This window comes from Pseudophryne corroboree, unplaced genomic scaffold, assembly GCF_028390025.1.
Source record: "Pseudophryne corroboree isolate aPseCor3 unplaced genomic scaffold, aPseCor3.hap2 scaffold_2722, whole genome shotgun sequence".
In the NCBI taxonomy this organism is placed as follows: Eukaryota; Metazoa; Chordata; class Amphibia; order Anura; family Myobatrachidae; genus Pseudophryne; species Pseudophryne corroboree.
This window is the reverse complement of record NW_026969385.1, coordinates 9,424-36,973: the sequence shown is the minus strand read 5'-3', so window position 1 is coordinate 36,973 and position 27,550 is coordinate 9,424. Positions and strand designations below refer to the sequence as shown.

The 27,550-nt window shown below is 43.1% G+C and overlaps 1 protein-coding gene across 1 annotated transcript; it reads left to right on the top strand.

Moving 5' to 3' along the window:
• On the top strand, positions 1-27,246 carry LOC135013708 (plastin-1-like; the record flags this gene model as incomplete). Its single annotated transcript, XM_063952652.1, has 6 exons — positions 1-129; positions 472-601; positions 764-896; positions 13,053-13,134; positions 14,026-14,191; positions 27,104-27,246. Coding segments are annotated over exons 1-6 (783 nt in total), but the record flags the coding sequence as incomplete, so codon positions are not given.
• Positions 27,247-27,550: the final 304 nt, after the last annotated feature.

The window sequence follows — 27,550 nt, the reverse complement described above, 5'->3', positions numbered from 1 at the left end:
ATGACGTCACCAACCCGGCAATATGCCAGGTCGGACCGCAAGTCTGAAGGGGTCTCAAGCCGGGTCACACCTGGGAAGCACCCGTGTACACATTCCCGGGTGCAACCTGGCTCTTGTCAGTCTGAAACGGTACTGGAGCAGTGACTTTCTCACCAAGAAAAATATGTCACAGGGTTCATTAAGGACAAAGCCACGGTGCCAGGGCATACATATGGGATTGAAATAAAAAGTGATGTTCCCTTAGTGCTAGTAATGTAGTTTGGTCACTCCTGGTGCTTATCAGTGTGAATAAGCACATATTAAGCGCATAGTCCCATGGATGCTGGAACGGCAGGAGGGGCTATTTGGTGTGACTTGAGCCACAGTATATAAGGACACATCTGTAATAAAGTAGTGTTTTTTAATTAAGCAGTAGTAATAATAAATAATAACTCTTTCACTATTTAATTTTATACTTTTCACTTTACCTAGTTGATACAAGATCTGAAAAGTAAAGATGTGAGTCGAACATTCCGAAAGTCAATCAACAGGAGACAAGGGATAACGGCGATAGGAGGCACATCTGCTATTTCCAGCCAGGGAACACAGCATTCCTATTCAGGTGAGATGCAGCAGCCTCCACTTCCTCCTACTTTCATCCCTTTATTCCTTTATTGAAAGCACTGATAAGTGATACTCTGACATGCTTCTCTGGGAATGGGGTTATCATGGGGCAAGTCATTGCCTTCATCCTGTCACTCTTCTGTGCTGCTACTGTTTTCAGAGGAAGAGAAAGTGGCTTTTGTTAACTGGATAAATAAAGCATTAAAAGATGATCCACACTGTCAGCATCTTCTGCCCATGGACCCATCCAACAACAGCCTCTTCACATCACTACGAGATGGCATTTTGCTATGGTAAGTGCTAGAAATATTCCATAATGCCTTATCTTAAAATTTATATGTAGCATGCACATTCTGTAGTATGTTGATCTTGAAGGCTAAATAAAATGTATTAACATTGATTATCTACTTAGGGGGGTATTCAATTAGTGGCGTTTTTAGACCAGTCCAAAAAAACTGCACTTTTCACCTGTTTTTATCTAACATTAACATTTGACCTATTCAATGCCTGTGCCGGTTGTTGTTTTTTTCCGACTTGTTGGGCGAAAACTAAGTGGATTGGTGAATTTGCCGGCGATCCACGTGTTTTGACAAATTTGCGGGCGTTTTCGACAGTATTTGGGTCCGTTTTCGCCCGTGCCGATTAGAGAAAAAAAAAAACCTGAAGGTATGGGTGAATTTGCTGAGGCCGATTTTCCGACTGTCAGAAACTTTGGCACTGATTGAATATACCCCTATATCTATAGCCAGATTAGCCAAGACTGTATAGCTACAGTATATATTATTACTTAGAAGAATAGCGCTGAAAATGTTTTATTTTAGAAACCTTTTACCATTTATTATAAATCATATTTTTTGTTTTCTTTTCCATGTTAAATTATTGTAATAATATAACATTCTGTACTGTATATACAGTACATTCAGCTCTGTAAATAACACAACTAGAACCCTAGTAAATGACACAACTAGAACCCTTTTTAAAATACTTTTATTTAACATTTCTATTGTTTTGTGTTATAATTTTTAATCATATTTAGATGTTTAAATGTAATGTTTACAATTATTAATTATTGTCTCTGGTGCTCATTTTCAGTGATTACAGTATTTTAGATCATTTATATAGCATCAAGAAAAAGTGAGGAATTAGTTGACATAATCTGTTGTTTTCATTTCTCTATCACTTAATCTTTTTACTTTAGTTTTTATTAATATATGCTGGAAAGAAATTGATATTATTGTAACAACATTACAGTTTACATTGAGTGGAGTTTGTTGTGTAATAAAATGTAGGTATATGTATAGTATGGGACATGTAATAAAGGTTTTAAAAAATGAACGGGGTAGATACAGTGAAATAATACAACATTTAATGATCTATTAACTCTGTTAATGGAAAGTTTTTGTGCCAATGATTTAGCATCCCTGTAATAGCAACTAATGAATTCTATTTCTGCCTAAATTAATCTCCTGCTCTTTGTTGGGTTAACATAATGAGAAATATGAGATGCATATGCATTTTTCATGCTTTGTCCACGGTCCCAGTTGTTTTCAACCAGTTAGTTTGGTACATGGCATATTAATTAAACATCAACTGAATGGTGTAATCATTTTAGAAACTGTTTTGATGTACAGGGTGAGACAAAAGAAACTCCCAGATTTTAAATGTTAACAAAAAAGCTATGGTAAATGCTATTCAGACTTTTAGTACATAATCTAAAAGTGCATGGAATACAGTTTATTTTCAATTGGTTTTAAATGTATCATCCAGATGGTGGCCTTCATTTGTGATACACGTTTGTAGCTGATTTTTGAAGCTTCACATCACCTGCATGTCTGGCCTTATCGCTGCAATTTCTTGACAAACCTCACTTTCATTTGTCTTCCTACTGTACGTTAACAAGCAATATTGTCATTACTGGGTGGAAAACAATCATCAGCTTCATGAAAGCACTCTACACAGCCAACGTGGGCCAACTGATGTCTACAAACATTGACCAAGAACCATTAATGAACTGAAGGCTGCTATATGCTAAGAAATTTCGATATCTTATTCAAAACCAATTGAAAAAAAAACTGTTTACCATGCCTTTTTTGTTAACCATGAAAGTCTGTGAGTTTTTCCCCCCCTCACTCTGTACTGTATATGGACATTCCAATTTTAAGCAAATGAATGTTATAAGACGTGATGAGTGTGAAACATTCTCAGTGCAAGTATACTTAAACTATCCCACACAATGGGAGGTATTCAAATAATATATCACGCCCAATCTCCTTTCTAAAGTGATCCCTGTTATCGTGCATATCGCGCCCAGGTTTAGCTGCAGATATACTATGTGCAGAGAGAGTTAGATTTGGGTGGGATGTGTTCAAACTGAGATCTAAATTGCAGTGTAAAAATAAAGCAGACAGTATTTACCCTGCACAGAAACAATATAACCCACCCAAATCTAACTCTCTCTGCACATGTTATATCTGCCCCACTTGCAGTGCACATGGTTCTCTCCAACTGCTAACAAATTTGCTGCTGCGATCATGTCTGAATTACCCCCATTTCTCTGACGTCCTAGTGGATGCTGGGTACTCCGTAAGGACCATGGGGTATAGACGGGCTCCGAAGGAGACTGGGCACTCTTAAAAGAAAGATTAGGTACTATATCTGGTGTGCACTGGCTCCTCCCTCTATGCCCCTCCTCCAGACCTCAGTTAGTATCTGTGCCCGGCCAGAGCTGGATGCACCCTAGGGGCTCTCCTGAGCTTCCTAGAAAAGAAAGTATTTGTTAGGTTTTTTATTTTCAGTGAGATCTGCTGGCAACAGACTCACTGCTACGTGGGACTGAGGGGAGAGAAGCGAACCTACCTACTTGCAGCTAGCTTGGGCTTCTAAGGCTACTGGACACCATTAGCTCCAGAGGGATCGAACACAGGCCCAGTCCTCGGTCGTCCGGTCCCGGAGCCGCGCCGCCGTCCCCCTTGCAGAGCCAGAAGAACGAAGAGAAGTTGAAAATCGGCGGCTGAAGACTCCGGTCTTCATTAAGGTAGCGCACAGCACTGCAGCTGTGCGCCATTGCTCCCTTAGCACACCACACACTCCGGTCACTGATGGGTGCAGGGCGCTGGGGGGGGCGCCATGGGCAGCAATTAGATTACCTTACTTGGCGAAAAGCACATAATACAGTCTGATAAACTGTATATGTGCATTAACCCCCGCCATTAAAGTACATAAAAGGACAGAAGCCCGCCGCTGAGGGGGCCGGGCCTTCTTCCTCAGCACACCGGCGCCATTTTCTCTTCACAGCTCAGCTGGAAGGAAGCTCCCCAGGCTCTCCCCTGCAGTATCCTGGTACACAAATGGTATAAAAGAGAGGGGGGGCACATAAATTTAGGCGCAAAACTGTGTATATAAGCTGCTATAGGGGAAAAATCACTCAGTATAGTGTACATCCCTGTATTATATAGCGCTGTGGTGTGTGCTGGCATACTCTCTCTCTGTCTCTCCAAAGGGGGAACTGTCTTCAAATAGAGCATCCCCTGTGTGTGTGGTGTGTCGGTACGCATGTGTCGACATGTCTGAGGTAAAAGGCTCCTCTAAGGAGGTGATAGAGCGGAAAAGTGTGTGGGAGGGTGTCTCCGTCAACAACGCCGACACCTGTTTGGATATGTGTAAGTGCTGAGGTAAAATTATTGCACAAAAGGTTAGGGAACAGAAAGGAAATCTACCCTGGTCTGTCCCTATGTCACAGAGTCCTTCAGAGTCTCTCTATGTTCACTATCCAAAATAACAAAGTATCGACACGGAGTTTAACTCCACTGTCGACTACGATAATGCAAAGTTACAGCCAAGAGGGCTAAAAGATATTCAATATATGATTATTGGAATAAAAGATGATTTGCATATCACTGATGACTCATCTGTCCCTGACACGAGGGTACACATGTTAAGGGAAAGAAGGCTGAGGTAAATTTCCCTCCTCTCATGAGGAAAAAGAGCGGGAATCTCCAGACAAGAGACGGCAGCTTCCCACAAGAGATTTCTCAGGCTGTATCCTTTCCCCACTAGGGCCAGGATGTGTTGAGAATCTTCCCCTTGGGTGTCCTGTTTGCACTAGCTATTCTCAGGGATCCTGCAGATAGTGTGCACATTCTAGTATACTACCCAGACCGGCGATTGTGTCGGCATGGGTTTATAGCACTGTGGCAGCGTGGACAGGTACCTTATCGGCAGAGATTGAGACCCTAGTATGCATATAAATATTTTAAGATGCTGTCTTAAGTGATAGATATATAATTATAAAGCATGCCCAAAGGGACATGAGTATACTGGGTCCTAGAGACAAAAGCTATGTCGATTTCTACTTGACGTCTCCTGTAGAATATACATTGGACAGATGATGCCGACTTAAGAGGCATATGGAAGGCTGAGGATTGTGTGGAGAAAGGTTCTCGGGCCTGGTCTCCACAGTTATAGCTGGTAATTCTGATATTTTGCCTTATATTCCTGCACAGCCTAGGAAAGCACGACATTATTAAATGCAGCTTTTCGAATAAAGAAACAAGAAAGTCTGAGGTGCATCCTTTCTTTTCAGAGCCGGGGGCAGAGGAAAGAAGCTGTACAACACAGCTAGTCCCCAGGAACAGAAGTCCTCCCCGGCCTCTACAAAAATCCACCGCATGTCGAATGGGGCTCCACAGGCGGAGCTAGGCCCGGTGGGGACACGCCTTCGTAAGTTCAGCCACAAGTGGGTTCACTCCCTGTTAGATCCCTGGGCAATAGAAATTGTATCGCAGGGATACAGGCTGGACTGTGAGAAGATGCCCCCTCACCGAGGACCCGGCGGGCTTCCCCCCAAGAGAGGGAGCCAGTGTTAACTGCAATTCGTAAATTGTATCTTCAACAGGTGGTGGTCAAGGGTCCCCTCCTTCAACAAGAGGGTGTTATTATTCGACCATGTTATAATCCCGAAACCAGACGGTTCGGTTAGACCCATATTGAATTAAAATCCCTGAACATATACCTGAAAAGGTTCAGGTTCAAGATGGAATCGCTAAGAGCGGTCATTGCATGCCTGAAATTAATCGGGACATAAGGGATGCATACCTTCGTGTCCCCAATTATCCACCTCATCAGGCGTACCTCAGAATTGCGGTACGGGATTGTCATTACCAATTTCACCAAGGTAATTGCGGATATGATGGTGCTCCTGCGGAAGCAAGGTGTCACTATTATCACATACTTGGATGATCTCCTCATAAAAGCGAGATCAAAAGAGCAGTTGCTGGACAGCGTATCACCTTCTCTGGAAGTGAAACGGCAACACGACTGGATTCTATATATTTCAAAGTCGCAGTTGGTTCCTACAGCTCATCTGCCTCGCCTAGGCATGATCCTAGACACAGACCAGAAGAGGGTTTATCTCCCGATAGAGAGAGCTCAGGAGCTCATGACACTGGTCAGGAATCCATTGAAAACCAAAACAGGTGTCAGTGCATCACTGCACTCGAGTCCTGGGAAGGATGATGGCATCATACGAGGCCATCCCCTTCGGCTGGTTCCATGCAAGGACAATGGAACTTACTGGACAAGTGGTCCGGATCACATCTTCAGATGCATCGGTTAATCACCCTATCCCCCAGGGCCAGGGTGTCTCTCCTGTGGTGGCTGCGGAGTGCTCACCTTCTCGAGGGCCGCAGATTCGGCATTCAGGACTGGGTCCTGGTGACCACGGATGCAAGCCTCCGAGGGTGGGGGGCAGTTACACAGGGAAGAAAATTCCAAGGTTTGTGGTCAAGCCAACAGACTTGCCTTCACATCAATATCCTGGAACTAAGGGCCATATACAACGCCCTAAGTCAAGCGGAGTTCCTGCTTCGCGACCAACCGGTTCTTATCCAGTCAGACCGCAGGGGCTCATGTAAACCGCCAGGGCGGCACAAGGAGCGGGGTGGCGAGGGTAGAAGCCACCAGAATTCTTCGCTGGGCGGAGAATCAAGTAAGCGCACTGTCAGCAGTGTTCATTCCGGGAGTGGACACGACCTCCACCCGGGAAAGTGGTGACTTCATCCGCAAGTCTTCACGCAGTTTTGCAAATTGATGGAAACTGCCTCAGGTGGACTACATGGCGTCCCACCTCAATAAAAAGATAAAAAGGTTTTACGCTGGGTCAAGGGACTCTCAGGCGATAGCTGTGGTCGCACTAGTAACACCGTGGGTGTTCCAGTCGGTCTATATATTCCCTCCTCTTCCTCTCAGACCCAAGGGCTGAGAATTGTAATAAACGGAGGAGTGTGAACAATATTCTTTGCTCCGGATTGGCCAAGAAGGACTCGGTACCCGGAACTGCAAGAAATGCTCTCAGAGGACCCATGGCCTCTGCCTCTCAGTCAGGACATGTTGCAACAGGGACCCTGTCTGATCCAAGACTTACCGCGGCTGCGTTGGACGGCATGGCGGTTCAACGCCGGATCCTAGCGGAAAAGGGCATTCCGGATGCAGTTATTCCTACGCTGATAAAGGCTAGGAAAGACGTGACAGCAAGACTTTTTCACTGTATATGGCGAAAATAGGTTGCTTGGTGTGTGGCCGGGAAGGCCCTACAGAGGAATTCCAGGGGGGTCGATTCCTGCACTTCCTACAGTCAGGAGTGACTATGGGCCTAAAATTAGGATCCATAAAGGCCAAGATTTCGGCCCTATCCCTTTTTCTCTCAAAAATAACTGGCTTCACTGCCTGAAGTTCGACGTTGTTACAGGGGTGCTGCATATTCAGCCCCTTTTGTGCCTCCAGTGGCACCTTGGGATCTTAACGTGTGTTGGATTCCTAAAATCCCACTGGTTTGAGCCACTTAAGACCGTGGAGCTAAAATGTCTCACGTGGAAAGTGGTCATGCTTTTGGCCTTAGCTTGGACTAGGCGTGTGTCAGAATTGGCGGCTTTGTCATGTAAAAGCCCATATCTGATCTTCCATATGGAAAGGGCAGAATGGAGGACTCGTCCCCAATTTCTCCCTAAGGTGGTATCATCCTTTCATTTGAACCAACCTATTGTGGTGCCTGCGGCTACTAGGGACTTGGAGGATTCCAAGTTGCTGGACGTAGTCCGGGCCCTGAAACTTTATGTTTCCAGGACGGCTAGAGTCAGAAAAACTGACTCGCTATTTATCCTGCATGCACCCAACAAGCTGGGTGCTCCTGCTTCAAAGCAGACTATTGCTCGCTGGATCTGTAGCACCATTCAGCTTGCACATTCTGCGGCTGGACTGCCGCATCCTAAATCAGTAAAAGCCCATTCCACGAGGAAGGTGGGCTCTTCTTGGGCGGCTGCCCGAGGGGTCTCGGCTTTACAACTTTGCCGAGCTGCTACTTGGTCGGGTTCAAACACTTTTGCAAAATTATACAAGTTTGATACCCTGGCTGAGGAGGACCTTGAGTTTGCTCATTCGGTGCTGCAGAGTCATCCGCACTCTCCCGCCCGTTTGGGAGCTTTGGTATAATCCCCATGGTCCTTACGGAGTACCCAGCATCCACTAGGACGTCAGAGAAAATAAGAATTTACTCACCGGTAATTCTATTTCTCGTAGTCCGTAGTGGATGCTGGGAGCCCGTCCCAAGTGCGGACTCTCTGCAATACATGTATATAGTTATTGCTTAACTAAAGGGTTATTGTATGAGCCATCTGGTGAGAGAGGCTCAGTTATTGTTTATACTGTTAACTGGGTATAGTTATCACGAGTTGTACGGTGTGATTAGTGTGGCTGGTATGAGTCTTACCCTGGATTCCAAATCCTTTCCTAGTAATGTCAGCTCTTCCGGGCACAGTTTCCCTAACTGAGGTCTGGAGGAGGGGCATAGAGGGAGGAGCCAGTGCACACCAGATATAGTACCTAATCTTTCTTTTAAGAGTGCCCAGTCTCCTGCGGAGCCCGTCTATACCCCATGGTCCTTACGGAGTACCCAGCATCCACTACGGACTACGAGAAATAGAATTACCGGTGAGTAAATTCTTATTATTGCAGTATATGTTAATAAGAATATTTGTATCTCATGAAATGACTAAACAGTACATGAAATTATTATACAGTGAACCCCCCGCCTGGATGTGTCTCCCTATTGGGTGTGAAAGGAAACAATTACCAGATAGAAAAGAACAGTCATTTCTTAAAGTGCTTTGTGTCCTCGACACTGTAAAAGTCCCGGGCTCACTGATACCAGTTCTTTTCTAGCTGGTAATTGTTTCCTGTTACACCCAATGGAGAGACACATCCATATTAGTTCAGCATAGGGTTATCACCTCATCCCTTTAATTCTGGACACATATTAATTACACAGGTTCTGTGGCTGGCTGACTTAAAAACTCCATTTCACCTGGTTTTAATCAGCCACAGAACCTGTGTAATTACTACGTGTCCAGAATTACTGGGATGAGGTGGTAACCCTAGTTCAGCTGAGCATGAGTTCCCAGCGGGCGGGATGCCGGCGATCAGAATACCGACTTCGCCATCCCGATAGTTGAAATCCCAACAGGGGAGAGGTAAGACTGTTCCCCCCTCTCCCCTACCCCTAACCTCCCCCCTTAGCTGCTCTGTATAATTTTATAGTATACAAATTATAAATGTTACTTTAATGCTGATTGGTTTCCATGGCAGCTTCTCTACTGGCTCACTTCTCCACTCTTTACACAGCTTAGTACATCTCCCCCATTTTTTTAAATTAAAATATATTGCACTATGGGCCTTAGTCAGAGTTGAAAGCAGCTGTTGCGTCCACGGCTACAGTGCTGGAAGTGCCACGTTTTCTTTCTATAAAAGACCTGGACTTTCAACAGCATGTACAGTCTTGAGAAAAAGCACACCCTGCTCAAAATGCATTGGCGCTAGTACATGCTGTGCCCCTGATACGCTGCTCTGTGATACTGCAAACAAACCTTGAGGCAAGTATTTAAAACGGACACTATCTGGAATCTCTTCTTTTCATTCACAACATTGAGACTCAGTTCCGTTTCTGCCTTTCTTGGTTCAGCTACATTGGGACTTATGTTTTATGTTTATTATTGAGCTTATGCTGTTTTTATTATTGTATCCTAATCTGTGTCAATAAGCACTTGTGTGCCTTTGAATAGATGGCTAATATTTATTAACAAGATACTGTAGGAACTTTATGGTGTGACATATTTAGCCAGGGGACCTCTGCTATTCTCCAACACCGTCTGTCAGTAAATTACATTACATTTCTGCGGTATCCACAAACACTGAAAATGGGATGCAGTTACATTGCCAGCAGTTGGAATCCTGGCGGTCAGGATACCGACGTTGGAATCCCGACTGCTGACATTGCCGCCAGCCAGAATCCCGGCTCACATGGACTATTCCCACTCGTGGGTGTCCACGACACCCATAGAGTGGGAACAGAACCTGTGGCGAGTGCAGCGAGTCACAGAGACCCCAAGGGGCTTTTTAGCGCTCACCCCCGCTGGCGGCTTACTGACTGTCAGGATGTCGTTGACTGTATACAGACGGCCGGCATCCTGACCGTCTGTCGGTAATACATATTGATCCCTAGAAAATAAGCAGATGATTACATTAGATGAACTACGCGATCTAGGTAGAAACGTAAGTCTGTCCTCCTAAAGGAATTCAATATGGAGTTTAATTGCTTACTTACGGAACACATATTATTAACCATTACCATTCACTTTTCTATATTAAGAACATTTTATATTTATTGTGCGATAAGCAAAGCCAGATTAACATATCACAAGGCTACAAACTCCAGACTGATAAGGCTGCACATACCATAAACGTGACGTTCAAGACTGTGACAATGAATATTGTACTGATTATTTACAGGTAATGTAAATTGTAGGAATATACTGTACTTTTCTTAGTGACACTTTTTGTTGCTGTAAGTATTGTATGAGAGTAATGAGTTCTCCAATAAACCCTGCTGAAGACTTGAAGGGACATTTTTGAACTGCAAATATGTAAGTTTGCAAAGAGAAAGGTCCTTTGTAATATCATGTACCTATATCTACACACATGTGCCTACCTGTACAGAGAAGTGCATGAATATGTGGAACAATATGGCAGCATCTGCACAAGTGCAAAGGTTTGCACTGGCCAGTGACAAGAGTTGGGTAGACTGAGATGGGATGGGGCACCTGAGCCTGTCAAGTAAGCATTACTGTGCCACCCCATTGTCCCTTCTTCAGAGTGCCCAGTATTCACAAAGCTGTGTGGCCACCACCACACATTGGCCACTTCTCCTCTGATACTGAGGCTGGATGATCTCTTGGCAGCTATGGATTAAGGCATTTCTTTGCTACCTGTGGATTATTATTATTTTTTTTCTACGTGTCTGTGGTGAGATGCTAATCCCAAAGGGACTTGTGTCTCCAGATTCCAGATTGGGGTATAGCAAGTAACGGACTTGAGAACATTACTTTTTGAACAGCTTTTATTATTGTCATTGCAGCACCAGCGGTTTAAAGCATCAGTAATCTATTATATTCTATTTCAGTATTTATGTGCTACATGCAAAAGCAGCCAGCGTATTCCCTGTATGCAAAACAATTAAATGTATTTGCACCATTTGTATTGTAAGTGTTAGCGTGCCATTGTTATAGAGATCCCCAAAATATAGGTGTGCTCATATAGAAGCATTGGTTCCCAATAGAAGGTACTTCACATCTGATGTTTAAGGAGAACTCAACATAGAATCTTGGACCACATATGGGGTCCAAACCCATAGGCTACTCACCTATTATCTAAAGGAGCAGTATATGTTCTGCAAGGGAAACAATCACCTGCAAAGTACAAGTACAGAAAAGCTAGCATGGAACAGACTTGCACAGTATAGTCAATGCTATTGTATCAAACACAGTACAGGTATTGTATAGTCAGTGCTACATGCTATCATTAGATACCTGTGCAATGATGACTTCTGCCATTCCACACTGAGTAGTTCTTGCCCTCCATGGAGAAAGTGTGCCCTTTGCCGAGCTCCCGCATCATTTCAGCATGTCATAGTCCGGTGGCATTTGCGAGTCAGCAGGTCCTTTAAAGTTTCTGCCAGAATATGATGCTAATTTTGTCATTTACCAAACTGAATATCCCACTTCCACAGCTTTTACTGCTAGTTTTAAAAATGAAATAGAAGAAACAGCATATCAGTTATTTTATTTATTTATTTATTAACAGTTTCTTATATAGCGCAGCAAATTCCGTTGCGCTTTACAATTGCAGTTTTATTCAGAGGGATGTTTAATAAGTAGCAGTATCCTGGGGCATGAGAATAACCTTTTGGGCCTTTTTTTGTTAAAGCAGCATGTACATAGAATACTGTATCTCAATGTTTTATGCAGTTGTACAAAATATAAGAGCATAACAGACATTTACAATTTAATGGAGTATAACAACAGCTGCAGGCTGAATATTGCTTGAGGAGCTGCACTGGATGGACAGTAGGTGGTGCTGTGTGGTTTCTCTTTTTCATGATAGCATAATTCTCCATGGTAAACCAAGTTAACATGTACTGGTCACAGTACATGTTTATCCCACACACTTTCCCTATGTGTTTGATGAACAAGTAGCTTAAGCCCAGTACTCACGGGCCGATCAAGGAGAGATGCGTGCTGAGCGAACCGCTCAGCACACATCTCTCCTGCCGCTCAGCACAGCGCGATCTGTGCTGAGCGTGCGGGGGGAGACGGGGGGGCCGCTCACTTCACCCAGCGGGTGAAGTGAGCGACCCGCTAGATTGGCCTGCATGCAGGCCAATCTAGCAGCGGCGATAGCGATGTGCGGGGCCGCGCATCGCTATCGCCGAGGGGGCTACACACGGAGCGATCCTGCCGATATTCTAAGCAATCTAGTCAGATTGCTTAGAATATCGCTCCGTGAGTACCCCCCTTTACTCTGCAAGATTCTTATCATTATTATCATTATTGTAAATACTTAGGGGGAAATTAAATTAGCCACGGTAGATTACCATTGGCTAATTGATCCCCCGGGCTAACCAATTAGCCCCAAAGCCAGCAGTCATCAGAGATTTTTTTTTCGCCTGTGAGGTGTTAACCCCTGTTAACACCCACGTTAACGGGCATTAACAAGCCTATTGGGAGAAATCGGGAGGCTAATTGAATAGTAAAGCCTGAGGCTCCCTCCTGTTATTACTCGCTGTAATTTACCATGTTTAACTGAATCTCCTCCTTAAACTCAAATGATGAAATAGCAGGTATTGCTTTTATTCCCAATGCTTGCAAGGTACAGTATGTGGTTGAAGAAATCATTCCTTTTAATTTCACAAAGTAAACATAAATAATTAGTAAAATAGTTTTTAATTGTAATTTCTTTAAAATATTGTGCTGTGTAGCAAATACAACTGACATAAGAAGCTGTACAGTTTGTACACAAGAAAAGTACAGTAACAAATGTTTTTCATTTCTGTTCTTCTATTTTAGCAAAATGGTCAACTTATCTCAACCAGACACCATCGATGAGAGAGCCATAAACACAACAAGGCTGACACCATTCACCATTTCAGTCAGTGATTATACATACTGTACTGTATATTTTGTTTTTGGTCATCAATACTATAATGATTATGTTACAGATTCATAAACTTTTCATTATCTTTTACTATAAATCTGAATTAGTAAGCAAGAGGAGATTGCCATTTAACAAATACTGGCAGTAGTGAATGTTACAGATGCATGTGTGGAATCTCTCACTAGTTTAGAGATACGACTTGGGAAATGACAGATTTAAATAAAAAGTTGGCTTGGGGAGACAGCTGCTGCAATACCAAGTTTGCTCAGAAGGTGGTGATCATGTATCAACAGTGCATCATTCTAATCATGCAGAATTTTAAATTTTTTTGTACCATAGTACACACACACACATAGGTGAAAATGTAATGCAGTGCAAATTAAGTTTCCACGTTTTCAGCAAGTTTTTTTGGGTGAATTTAAATTGACGGAAAATAACCGAAAAACTGAAACTCCGGCACTAGTAACCTCAAGTCTCTATCCTCTGGGGAGATTTATCAAAGCTGGGAGAGAGATAACGTGGAAAGAGATAAAGAACCAACCAAACAGATTCTCAAACCCAGCCTATAAAATGACAGAAGCTGATTGGTTAGTACTTTATTTATCTCCACTTTAACTTTCTCCAAGTTTGATAAATCAACACCCCCCAACAACATCCCCCCATGATCTTTTCAGTACTCCAAATACAAAAGTCCACCTCCATCAATAATTACTTCAGTTGACATAAAAATATTGATACTGTTATTTCATTTTTAAATAATATTGCCACTATTCGATACTTAGCAGGTGAAAGGCTGTTTATATGGTATGTGCATATAGCTATTTAACAATATCCACATTTAAACCAGTTACTGTATTACAAAGATTTGTTTTAATATTTCTGCAGGAAAATATTAATCTAGCGCTGAATTCAGCCTCTGCCATCGGTTGCACAGTAGTGAATATCGGTGCACAAGATTTAAAAGAAGGAAAACCACACTTGGTTTTGGGCCTGTTATGGCAGATTATTAAAGCTGGATTGTTTGCTGACATTGAAATCTCCAAGAATGAAGGTAGATTAAAAAAACAAACAAAAAAAAACAACAACTAAATATTAGGTGAAAATTATAATACAGCTTTCACTTCAATGCAGTGGTGTCAGTTCTGTATTTTTATAACTGTTTAAAAAAAAAAATCAAACAGCTAAGGTAGAGTCCATGCAATATAATCTATAAAGCATTTACACAAGTGATCAAATTGTAAATACTGTATAACAACGGATTATCGTAAATTACATATGTGTTTAGAGCAAGGGGGAGATTTATCAAAGCTTGGACAGAGATAAAGTGGAGAAAGATAAAGTACCAACCAATCATCTTCTGTCATTTTTCTAAAACAGCCTATACAATGACAACTAGACGCTGGTTTGATAAAGCTAAATATTTATCGTATATAAAACACTTTAAGAGGTCTAAGAACACTGTACGCTATCTACGTAAGAAGTACCGTAATGGTACGCAAGTTGCGTAACGATCGCTCAACCGTAGTCGAGACGCTCAAGCGTCACGTTCACTTACGGCCCAGAGATCACAGGCAGGCACGCTATTGGCTGCCGACTAACGTAATGATTCGCTATAGCGTAGCGGACGCTCGGGACCACGAGGAGATCACCAGCGGTGCAGACGCTTACAACGTTAAACCTTTATATCTATACCATTAACAACGAAATATACAGTAAACCTTAGTGTGGTGATAGAGTGTAAATGCAACCTGGTGTAACCTGATTAACTACAAAGCTGCTTGGGCGTCACCGACGCTCAGGGAATACTTAACACTATAAGAAATACACAGATACCTGGGCTTAGGGTCCAAAACCTATTATATGTATTATGACTATTATACTTGCAAAAGAATCACAGTACAAAGCATACACTACAATATAACATAGACTAACTAACCAGATAATTACACAGGAAATACCATACAATACAATACAATACAATCAAGGGAAAAATAAGGGAGAAATAGAAGAGAGAGAGAGATGGCTCACAATAACATCAAGACAATATGATTGCGGAGAAACACTTACGCACAAGGGGAAACGATCGCATGCGCCTCGATATCCAGCTCCCGATTATCAGCAATGAGAACCGTTGAAGAGAGAGAACTGGATACGGTCGGCCTGCCTATTTATGCCCCACACACAATACAATTCAATGGTCCCTACAATCTCATTGTTCATTGGACACAGGAATTCGGCTTCGCATTATAACAAAAGGTCATAGGTTGTTTCATACAGGTGGGCTGTGACTATTTCCAACAGCTCAGGTGGGAGGGAAACTGGGTTTCCCGCCGCATGGGTAATAAAGTGCAAATAAAGTAAATGTTCATAAACTTCTTATGTCCATAACTATTCGCACGAGCGATTAATCTGCTCCAAACCAACACCGGAATATTGCTAATTAAATGTTCTTCCGATGGATACTAAACACCACTGTATTACTCCTGTCTGACCCTTCGTATCAAACAAAGAGGGATTTCTCTGTTCATGAACATTCTATATTAACCAAACTTGCAGAATCTATCAAAGGGACCATGATCTACAAAATACATTATATAGTGAAAATATGTAATGATTGAGTCGCACGCTACGATCGCATAAACTCTACCGTAAATACGCATACCGTGCGCCTGCGGGTGCCCGCGACTGTGAGTATGTGCACGTACGGGAGAGCGTACGCATGCACAGCGCGGACCAGTATGAGGTGCAAATATGGCAGTGTGTGTAGAGATATTTTTCTGACTTTGACAGTCCACCCTTTGGCAGTCAACAATAACTGCCACTTCCTGAAAACATTTCAAAAGGAGAAAAATATATGTTAGGGGTTAATTCATTTCCATGGTTGGGTAAGGGAGGAGAGAGGAGTAGGTGGGAAGAGGGTATGACCTAGTGAGATAGCAGAAGCATGTGTGTATGAGTCCATGTTTGGGGGGTCATGTATCATCGTGCCGTACGTGTTGTAAATCAAGCTTCGAGGTATTGCGAAGTATACATTTGAATTCCTTCTTATCCCGTGGTACGGGTCTGTGGATGGGCTGTCAAACTTTACCGAGCTCTTTTCGGTTTTGGTTGTAACAAAATGGGGAAGCACATTTTAGTTGATGATACATGAATGGGGGAGATATGTGATTGCTGATATCTGTGCCTGTATTCCCTATCGACTATGTGTGTCATTACCTGAGGGTTGTAGAAATGAAGAAAAGACATAATTACGGTAAATGCGGTGGTATTCTATGTCAGGTTAATGTACAGTCGTCGATTGAGGTTTTGTTCGGTATCAGTTGAAAGTCGTCTTCTTTGCGCTGTTTTGCCCATTAGGTGCGAGCAAAAAGCTTTGTCAATGCCAATAGATTTACAAAAATGTTGGGCTAGCGTAAGTTTAAGAATTCTAGGGAAACTGGGGATCCATGGCAAAGTTCATCAAATGTCCGTATCTACAGTGGTCAAAACTTCTTCTTTGGTCAATCCGTTGTCTGTATAGCGTCTCGTCAACTTCCTTGTCCAAGTGGGTCTTGTTACCTTGGAGAAAACGGAAAAACAGGTGAAAGAAACGGACCGTAGAAATCGCATTTTCATCACATCATTGTTTCTACATTTGGGTCATAAATCAAGTCCAGGTTAATTACAGTTTCCTCACTCCTTAAACTCATTACCCTGGTACGATGATTGCACTTCATTAAAGCCTGACCGCATCTAAATATCAATCCAATCGATATGACAACACCTAAGATACATAGGAGAAACTTCCCAACATCCATTATGACTCCTTGAGCCCAGTCTCCTAAACCAGAAAACCAATTTCGCGGGTTCAACCATGACACCCAACCAGTCAGCTCATTACCTACAGCAGCAAGAGTGAGATTGTGTCTCCTGCGAAATTCCCACTTCAATTGGAGAATATCGTCCATCTTTTGGTCTATGACCTCGACCGGATCCTCGGTGCTATTCGTAATATATGTGCAACATTTCACGCCGTATTGTGTTGCCAGTGTGACACAATATCCGCCTGTCACTGCTGTGAGGTAATTGAGAACCATTCTATGCTGGACTAGTTCTGTTTTGTAAGCTTGAAGTTCCCTTCCAGTATACCTAAATGTGTCATCATACATTTCAGTGATATTATCTAACAAATTTGCGAGCGCCGATATGTATTTATAATTCAGCACTCCTCTAGCGGTGCGGGTGAAATCTAACGCGATTAAGAATTGAATCCCGGTGGATTCACTTATCAGATCAGAGGCCGGATGCTCTGTCTTCTCTATCAGGTGCCTTTTAACAACGTGCTCGTAATGGGTGTGAGTATAAGGAGCTTGGGCACCATGGTGTATGTCTTTCATTTTGTCATGTGACACAGTCATTACTTCAGGCAATACTTTTCCAATATAACACAATCCTTCAGAGTTTGGGGCAAGCCACTTGTACGCCTTTCTCCCGCATATGAAATATGCATCATCGGGGAGAACATATGGGACGGAGTAGGACATAACCATATTACACACCTTCCATGTGAAATCTCCTGACCCTAATTCTTCCATCTGCTTAGTACACGTATCAGGTTGTACGATATGTGCACAGTATCCTGGTGATACTTCTCCAACTTTAGTAATCCTATTTCCTAAGGTATACCTATACCGGAAAGATTTTCCTCTACTGGCTATGTGGCGTACAAGCTCTGTATCTGTAGGCATTCTATCTGCTCTATGCGAAAAGGTCATGGTGTGGTTACTCCATGACACTTCCCAATTTCCCGGCTTTCTGGGATTAGAGATGTTGAAACATAATAGGGACCTATCCACGTGGTATTGGTGGAGCTTCAAACTAGGAGGGCTGGAGATATTAAACCTCCGGTCCACCGGTCTCCCACCATTTAACTCAAGTACCTCCTCTATCGTTAAAGGAAATGGTACTAGCCCTGATTTGCTATGACCCTGAGGTACTTGAGAGCATACCCAACAATCTGTTTTGTTTAACACATTACCCACTAAGGAGTGATAGTCACTCAATGGATGCCGGTCCATATGGATATTAAAACTGGATTGGCATTTCTTAATGCACCCATCCTCAATGACATTGTTACAGAGCCTACAGATACAGTTTTCTTCTTAAACTAACAATCCTTCAAAATGTTTACAAATAACAAGGTTGTTAGATCGTGTCCGGTACTCGCCTTTGCTTGGTGATTGGGTTGCTATTGGAAATTTACACCTCCGTCTCAGTCATCAGGACCTTTCTGGATCCTTTCTCGACCTCACTGGTACTCTCACCGAAACAGACTGCTCTGGTCAACATCATGGTCAACAGGAAAATCCATATCACAGTCTCTTGGGGCAAGTCCATCTTACAGGAGGAGAAAAGAAGAAATTTGTAATGGGGGTATAAGAAAACAGTTTGAGGGGGAGAGAACTTGTTACGATAATAAGTTCTCTCGTCTTGTTGTTCTTTTTGTTCTGCTGTCCTCTCAAAAAGGTGCTGTCTCTTCAGTCTTCCAAATGAACATTCTGGTGATGCAATATTCCTTCCTAATCAGCGATCTTTCTGTAAGGAGCAAAAATCTGGCATTACCATTGGTCCAACTGAGGGGTGACATACCATCTTTAAACCATGAAAACATGAGTGAGAAGAGAGAGAAAACGGAAAAAAAAACAAAAGAGAGAGAGAGAACACTTCATGTGCATATATATATTGCATAACTCAACAACAAACATCAATAGGAAACGAGAAACAAAGCATTTTTATCAAACATTTTTCAACATTAAGAAAACATTGTTAGCATTATCAGGCTGTCATATCTACGTGTCTAATGGTTTCCTTGAGCAGTCCCTCCCCACCAGCACCTCCATATTCCACTGTCTGTATCTGGCCAGAATACATTGTGGTGGATAGGTCATGCTGGGGTTTGGTAGACTCCTGCAAGGACCAAGCGGATATGCAATGTTTGAATTCTTACCAATAATCGTCAGAGATGGGGATAGAAAAAGAAACATTTCACAGATACATTTACAACTTTTCACCCGGTCATTCCTGTGTCTTCAGTGAATGACCTCCCAATTTATTAACCGTTACCTCAGGCTTACCGTCAGTCCTAATGATCACCTTTTCCTGACTACATATCATGGGTGTGGCCCAAAATTCTTCCTATGTGATCCCTGATTATAATCGTGTGTGTTATAATTTTGCTAATTTCTTGGTCTAGGGGGTCTGACTTTATGTGGGTTATTACAGTTGCTGGCATAATGCCCTTCTCTTCTACAATGATAACAAATCCTTGGCTTTCTCCATGTGCTAGGGGCCTGGGATTCCGGTCGACTTGATGCATCCTCTAGTGCTTGGATGTTCAGTGCCATCAACCGCTTTCCCTGCGCTTCCCTGGTTCTTTGGATATTTCGGTCATGCTCGATAGCGGACTCTCTTAATGCCGCCACCGAGATACCTCTCCAATGTGGTATGGAGGTTTGTACCCTGATTTTTAGTGTGTCTTTTAAGCTGTCCATTAATACAGACACAGCTACCTCCCTGTGGTGTACATTAGTTTCAATGTCATCTATACCAGTGTACCTAGCCATATCCTGCAGAGCCCGGTGAAAATACTCTGATGCGGATTCACCTTCTTTTTGTTTTATTGTAAAGATTTTATTCCACTTTACTACTGTAGGAAAATATTCTTTCAACTGTAGATTGATTCTTTTTACATTATCTTGGTTATACTCGTCTGTTAGTGGCACTTCCTCATCTAGCTTACAATCAGTGATAAATTTAAATGAATCAACATCGGGGGGTAAACATGCCCTCAAAACTGTCCTCCAATCTTTGTTATTTGGCTCTGCAGTATGTCCTAGCACTCTAATGTATCTTTGACAAGCAACCAAGTCTTTCCTGGGATCAGGAAATTCAGACAGAATTGTTCTTAATTCTGTTCGGGAAAAAGGGCAGTACATGGCGATGTTCCTGACGGGGGTGACTCCTGAAGGGTCAGTTTTCCCATTTGGTACTGCAATTACCCTGACAGGATTAAGTCCAGTAACGTCATTCTGAATTGATTCTACAATATGAGGTACATTTGTTTGTGCGTAATGTATAATACCATACGTACCTGTGGACACGACCTCACCTGACCCTCCGTTAGGGGGTTTGATTACAGTCTTTACCGATTTGGTCGTGTCCACCTGGATGTCTTGTGTGATGGCTTCTGGAAGAGGTGCCGACATCGTTCTGGGTTCACTTTCTTGTTGGTGTTCCTGAGGAAAGTTTAACATGGGGTGCGACTTGCATGGGTTAATAGTTGTACATTCAACAGTATTACAATTAGCATTGTTACATTTATTACACTTATTCTTATCATCTATACTACAGTTGCTAAGAGCGTTTTTATTGTTCACCCTTGTGCTTTTCTCCGCAACCATAATCCCCTCCATTGCCATGTCTCTCCTCTCAAGATGAAAGTTAGGTATGTATGTTACATTTCTCTGCATGTCACCCTCCTGTTGCCATAACTGTAAACAATCATAATGCTTGATTCGTCTCTTTGCTGATTTAATGAGACATATCCTTCTCCTTAAATTATGCAACACCTTTGAGTCAAAACTACCTATCCCGGGAAATGGTGCCTTATCCTCCGCAGTCATTCGTGTCCATTCATCACAAAAGGTCTCAGTGTGGGGACCATATTTCCCCCACATTACTAACCGAGCAGACCCTCGGGGTCTGCAAGCTTCTGGAGTCTGAATCCTGACTGCCGACTGTCTCTGTGTCGTGCACTTGGCTTCCATTGTGGACCTTTTTAACACAGAAAAACTTCCTAAAATGCACCAAACACAGAAATTCGTTGGAAATCCTTAAAGCTCTTCCACTGAACTTCTTCTGCTCCGGGTATCTCCGGTCCGGCTTCTAGCAGACACGTGTAGCCGTTGCAGGCCCTATCTTTAGAGATTTTCCTGAGAAAATTCCCTTCCTTTTTCTTTACACAAATCACGCTTGCATGTGCTCCCTACAACACGTATGAGGGCAAGATTTACGCATGGATATACGACCTCATATCACGTTGCGTTATTGGTCACACATACAACCGTGCGGTCCAATCGTACCACTTATAGACACTTGTTGCCCATAAATGGTAGGATCATTGGAGTCTCCCTACTGTGCTCCAAAACAGCCAGAGCGTAACACAACGAAAACTTTATCACACTCTGTTGCACGTTTTCACTTCAGGCCGTGCTCATCATGTTCCACACAGATCACAAAGTTCACAAAGCGGGATTATCACACAGATCACAAAGTCCACAAAGCGGGATTCAATACACTCATACCGTTTTCAACCCACTATCATTCTTATAGTTTTCTGATCAGAAAAAAATCATTTCCCGTAGTCTGATAGCTCTCCCCAGAGGTGTTGCAGTAAAGTAAGGTATTTAAACTAAGTTTTGGAAAACTGAAATCAATTTGTGCTATTTATCGCCTTGCGCTATTTACCGCGTTGCGCTACTTATCGCCTGTTGTTTGAGTTACGTGGGCGTACCCAGACGCTCCGTTGCGTAATATACGCTGCGTGCGTCGGCCTTTGGATTGCGTACGCAAGTCTTTGTTAGAGACACGTGTACGCAAAGCAAAGATCCACCGTAACACAATTTATACTTTTATCAATGTAGATGATCCTTGATCATCTACCACACACCACACTGACTTCGCCTTATCTCCCAGGCAAAAACTGTGTGTTTGTCTTCACTTTAACTATATTACCTTTACTCAAACTATTGAAATAGCGGCAAATCTCTCTCAGCACGTTTATCAACTATAAAACTGGCAGACAGGAGAGTGATATACGAAAATACACAAATGAAAAAGGAATGCAGATATATATGTGTGCGTACACACGCAAGACAGAAAAATAAACAGTTTCAAAAGACACTAGCGTTTTGCTCTTACCTCCGGTTCCCGGATTCCTTCAGCACCCTTTACCTAAGCGAAGCAGACGCTTATCCCGTCAGCACTACGAGGGATACAACCTCCCGCCCTTTGCTGAGGGATAATGTCTGCTGATCTACCTAGTGCAGATATGTGAAGGACTGGACGAGCCCGCAATTGATAAAGCTAAATATTTATCGTATATAAAACACTTTAAGAGGTCTAAGAACACTGTACGCTATCTACGTAAGAAGTACCGTAATGGTACGCAAGTTGCGTAACGATCGCTCAACCGTAGTCGAGACGCTCAAGCGTCACGTTCGCTTACGGCCCAGAGATCACAGGCAGGCACGCTATTGGCTGCCGACTAACGTAATGATTCGCTATAGCGTAGCGGACGCTCGGGACCACGAGGAGATCACCAGCGGTGCAGACGCTTACAACGTTAAACCTTTATATCTATACCATTAACAACGAAATATACAGTAAACCTTAGTGTGGTGATAGAGTGTAAATGCAACCTGGTGTAACCTGATTAACTACAAAGCTGCTTGGGCGTCACCGACGCTCAGGGAATACTTAACACTATAAGAAATACACAGATACCTGGGCTTAGGGTCCAAAACCTATTATATGTATTATGACTATTATACTTGCAAAAGAATCACAGTACAAAGCATACACTACAATATAACATAGACTAACTAACCAGATAATTACACAGGAAATACCATACAATACAATACAATACAATCAAGGGAAAAATAAGGGAGAAATAGAAGAGAGAGAGAGATGGCTCACAATAACATCAAGACAATATGATTGCGGAGAAACACTTACGCACAAGGGGAAACGATCGCATGCGCCTCGATATCCAGCTCCCGATTATCAGCAATGAGAACCGTTGAAGAGAGAGAACTGGATACGGTCGGCCTGCCTATTTATGCCCCACACACAATACAATTCAATGGTCCCTACAATCTCATTGTTCATTGGACACAGGAATTCGGCTTCGCATTATAACAAAAGGTCATAGGTTGATTCATACAGGTGGGCTGTGACTATTTCCAACAGCTCAGGTGGGAGGGAAACTGGGTTTCCCGCCGCATGGGTAATAAAGTGCAAATAAAGTAAATGTTCATAAACTTCTTATGTCCATAACTATTCGCACGAGCGATTAATCTGCTCCAAACCAACACCGGAATATTGCTAATTAAATGTTCTTCCGATGGATACTAAACACCACTGTATTACTCCTGTCTGACCCTTCGTATCAAACAAAGAGGGATTTCTCTGTTCATGAACATTCTATATTAACCAAACTTGCAGAATCTATCAAAGGGACCATGATCTACAAAATACATTATATAGTGAAAATATGTAATGATTGAGTCGCACGCTACGATCGCATAAACTCTACCGTAAATACGCATACCGTGCGCCTGCGGGTGCCCGCGACTGTGAGTATGTGCACGTACGGGAGAGCGTACGCATGCGCAGCGCGGACCAGTATGAGGTGCAAATATGGCAGTGTGTGTAGAGATATTTTTCTGACTTTGACAGTTATACCCCTTTCAGAACGCCACCTATGAACACGGGTTACATAGAAAACACAGAATCATAGAATTTGACGGCAGATAAGAACCACTTGGCCCATCTAGTCTGCCCCTTTTTTTTATCCTTTAAGCAATCTCAACCCTTTTTGAACCTTAATTATTTGTAAGGATATTCATATGCCTGTCCCAAGCATGTTTAATTTGCTCTACAGTCTTAGCCTCTACCACCTCTGATGGGAGGCTATTCCACTTATCCATTACGTTCTGTGAAGTAATTATACGCACTTGAGCGTGCATAACCCGTGTTCAGGTGCGGTCTGAAAAGTGCAAGGGTATTTCACCCCTGGCCGCAAGCAGTGTCGAACTCATGTCCAGCCCGGCTCACTGTGCGGTGTGACCAGTTTCCAGTTCACTTTCTGTGTACCGGCGGTGCTTGGAGATCATGTGATCTCCAAGCGCTGCCCCCGCAGCGTCACCAACCCGGCAATATGCCGGGTTGCAGACAGCAGCAGTGGGGCGCCTGAGGCGGGTTGCACACTGGTAGCTCCCGTGTCAGGCTCCTGTGTTCGAGAATGGGGAAGAACCAGAGAAACAATGCAGTTGAGAATTTATTTGGCATATTTAAGATAATGCAAGAGCTGCATTACAGAAAAACTGAATCCTTTCAACAACAGAACTTAAAAATTAATTTCTATTTTTCCAGTGAGCAGTTATTTGGCATTGAGTGGTACTGAGTATATAGCATATCATATATTGAATATGTTTGGACACATAAAAAAAATGTTATGGAAGGAGAGTGTAGGAGCATGTGAATTTTCATGATTGTGCAGATAAGGTGGATTTTTCTCCATAAATGATCTTTTTCTGGACATTCCCTGTACACGTGGAACAGTGTGTCCTCCTGACTGCATCCGTGCTAACAGATGCAAGGTTTCTGGGTATATTTTGTGGATCCTATCAGGAACTAGGTACCATCATAGAAACACCCTAGTGGTATTTTTATGGATGGGTGTGTTCTCACCCCCAGGAGCACACATTGAGGGCAGACTATAAGCATACATCCCAACTGCGATTTTTGCGGGACAGTCCTAGTTTTTGGGGGACTGTAACGCTGTCCCACCCGCAGGCCACAGTGCCCCGGTGTGTGTGTGTGTGTGTGTGTGTGTGTGTGTGTGTGTGTGTGTGTGTGTGTGTGGGGCAGTTGGGAGGCTCCTGCCACACATTAGGCAGGGTGAGGCAGAGAGGCTTGGGTCATGGCCAGCAGCTCACAGAGTGCTGGCCATGCCTCCATTGTGCCGAAAACCGGGGTGTGGCTCGCGATCGCCAGTATTTTCATGAAGCCATGCCCGCTTTGCCCAAGACCACGCCCCTTTCTGTGGTCACACTCCCTTTTTGTGAATGTGCGCTTTCGGCGTGCAGAAGTGTCCCTTATTGGACGTGCATGATGTTGGGAGGTATGTATCATCAGTTAACCCCCCCTCCATGCTACATTTATAATTAACTCTTGCAATGCTACAGCCCAGCAGGTTAGGGACTGTGAGGTGTTTAATAGCATATACTGTATATATATATATATATATATATATTTATTTACCATGCCACTATGACACATTCAGTATTGACCATTGCACTGCTAGAGAGGCCCAAGGAGAGCCATTTCAGCCTTAACAGAGACATTTTAGCTGCATACATTGTGTCCCATAGACTAGATGACCTGTTAACGATGCATTCTCACTAACGATTTCCCTTGAACTTCCCCGGCAGTCCCTGGCAAACAATATAGTACAATACACATAAGATATATCTTAAGATCTGGGAGTGGCTACATCCAGGAGCATGCCATCATTGACAATAGCTTCAGATCTTCTCTGCAGCAGGGAAGATCAGAAGTTCTGACTAACGACCAGCGGGGCCGCGCATCGTGATCATTCACAGACACTGAACGATCTGCACTATTATGAGCGGTTTGTATTTCCGATCCGTTGGAAATGGCCAAATCGCTCATAATATCGTCTAGTGTATGGGCACCTTAAGATTGGATACCACAGGAAAAGATAGCCACAAGCTGTTAAACTGCTTATCTACAGTAGAATTGTAGTTTATTTAGCATTAAACTGTAATTACAGTACGCATGCGCAGGCGCGAGCGGTCGATCTGCATATTTGCAAATTTGCCAATGATACTGAATAATCAGCTATGTACGGTAAGTGTTTTTGGATTTACACTTTTAGCATAAAGGGTTCTTTTCACTGCAGGGTAATCCCCACCTGCAAAGAATCACAAGCTTTGCACTGCTGGACAGAGACTGGCTCCTACTATACTGGGGCTGCCATGCTTGCTGTTGACCTGTTTTAGTAGAAACAAACCCAGGTTGCTTAGACTAGAGATGTGCAGGTTTGGATTCACTTGGATTTTAATGCTAAATTAAGGCAAGTTCGGCTTTATCCAGATTTTTCTTATTGGCTATCCAAAACACGTGACAGCCGGATAGCCAATAAGATGCCGTTTTGAGATTCAATTAAATCCGTTTTAGCTGGCTGATTGGGGATTGAAGGGATGCATCCTTAATGTTACATAGTTTACTAAGTATGGCAATTGTCTTTTACATTTACACAGTATACAGTATTTACTGTACTTTAAAAGGATCCAATCCTGTGAAGCCAAGGCCATCTCTAATGGGCCCTACAGACTCGGCGACCCGCCGCTGACCTGCCCGACCGCCGACGGCAGACGGGCGACACAGTGGCGGGGGGAGGTGACGGGGGGAGTGAAGTTTCTTCACTCCCCCTGTCACCCGGCTCCATAGCAGTGCAAGCTAATATGGACGAGATTGTCCATATTGGCCTGCATGCATAAGCGACGGGGCACCAACGATGAACGAGCATGGGGCCACGCATCGTTCATCGTTGGTGCCTACACACTGAACAATATGGACGAGTTCTCGTTCATTAATGAACGAGAACGTTCATATCGTTCACTTAAATCTTTCAGTGTTTAGGGCCCATTAGAACTGTATGGGGGAGCTTCTGGCCCTGTTATCATTACCATGTGCCAACTCCAAAACGAAGAATGATAAAAACACTCCAGCTATAGGCTATTGCTGATCTCCTCAGCAGGGGATGGGATTGGCAGATTCTCCAAATTATTTCATTTTTGATGAATCTAAACAAATTTGCTAATTAATTTGATGCTTGCTAATCTCGGTGATTCAAATGAATTTCAGAATTGATTGAATTAATTTACCCATCTCTGCACATTGCCAGCCATTCAAAGTGGAATCATTCTTGGGAATAGTGGCAAGCGCATAGTAATATAGCAGGAATATTTTCTTTTATAATGTTATTTATTATACTTTTAAATCTGTGCCAGAAATAATTAGCTTTAGGTTTTCTGAAACATCTAATTTCATGTATGATTTCTTAGTCTTTTCTTAAGAAAAGTTGGATTAACGATGTTTGCATTTTCTCCAGCTCTTATTGCGTTACTGAAGGACGGAGAAACACTGGAAGATTTGATGAAACTGTCACCCGAGGAGCTCCTTCTCCGCTGGGTGAATTACCATCTGACTAATGCTCAATGGCCAAATATAAGAAACTTCAGCGGAGATATTAAGGTACATTAAGCATTACAGCACTTTACAGGAGCATTACAGTATTTTCTCTGACGTCCTAGTGGATGCTGGGAACTCCGTAAGGACCATGGGGGGATAGCGGCTCCGCAGGAGACTGGGCACAACTAAAGAAAGCTTTAGGTCACCTGGTGTGCACTGGCTCCTCCCACTATGACCCTCCTCCAAGCCTCAGTTAGGACACTGTGCCCGGACGAGCTGACATAATAAGGAAGGATTTTGAATCCCGGGTAAGACTCATACCAGCCACACCAATCACACCGTATAACTCGTGATACTATACCCAGTT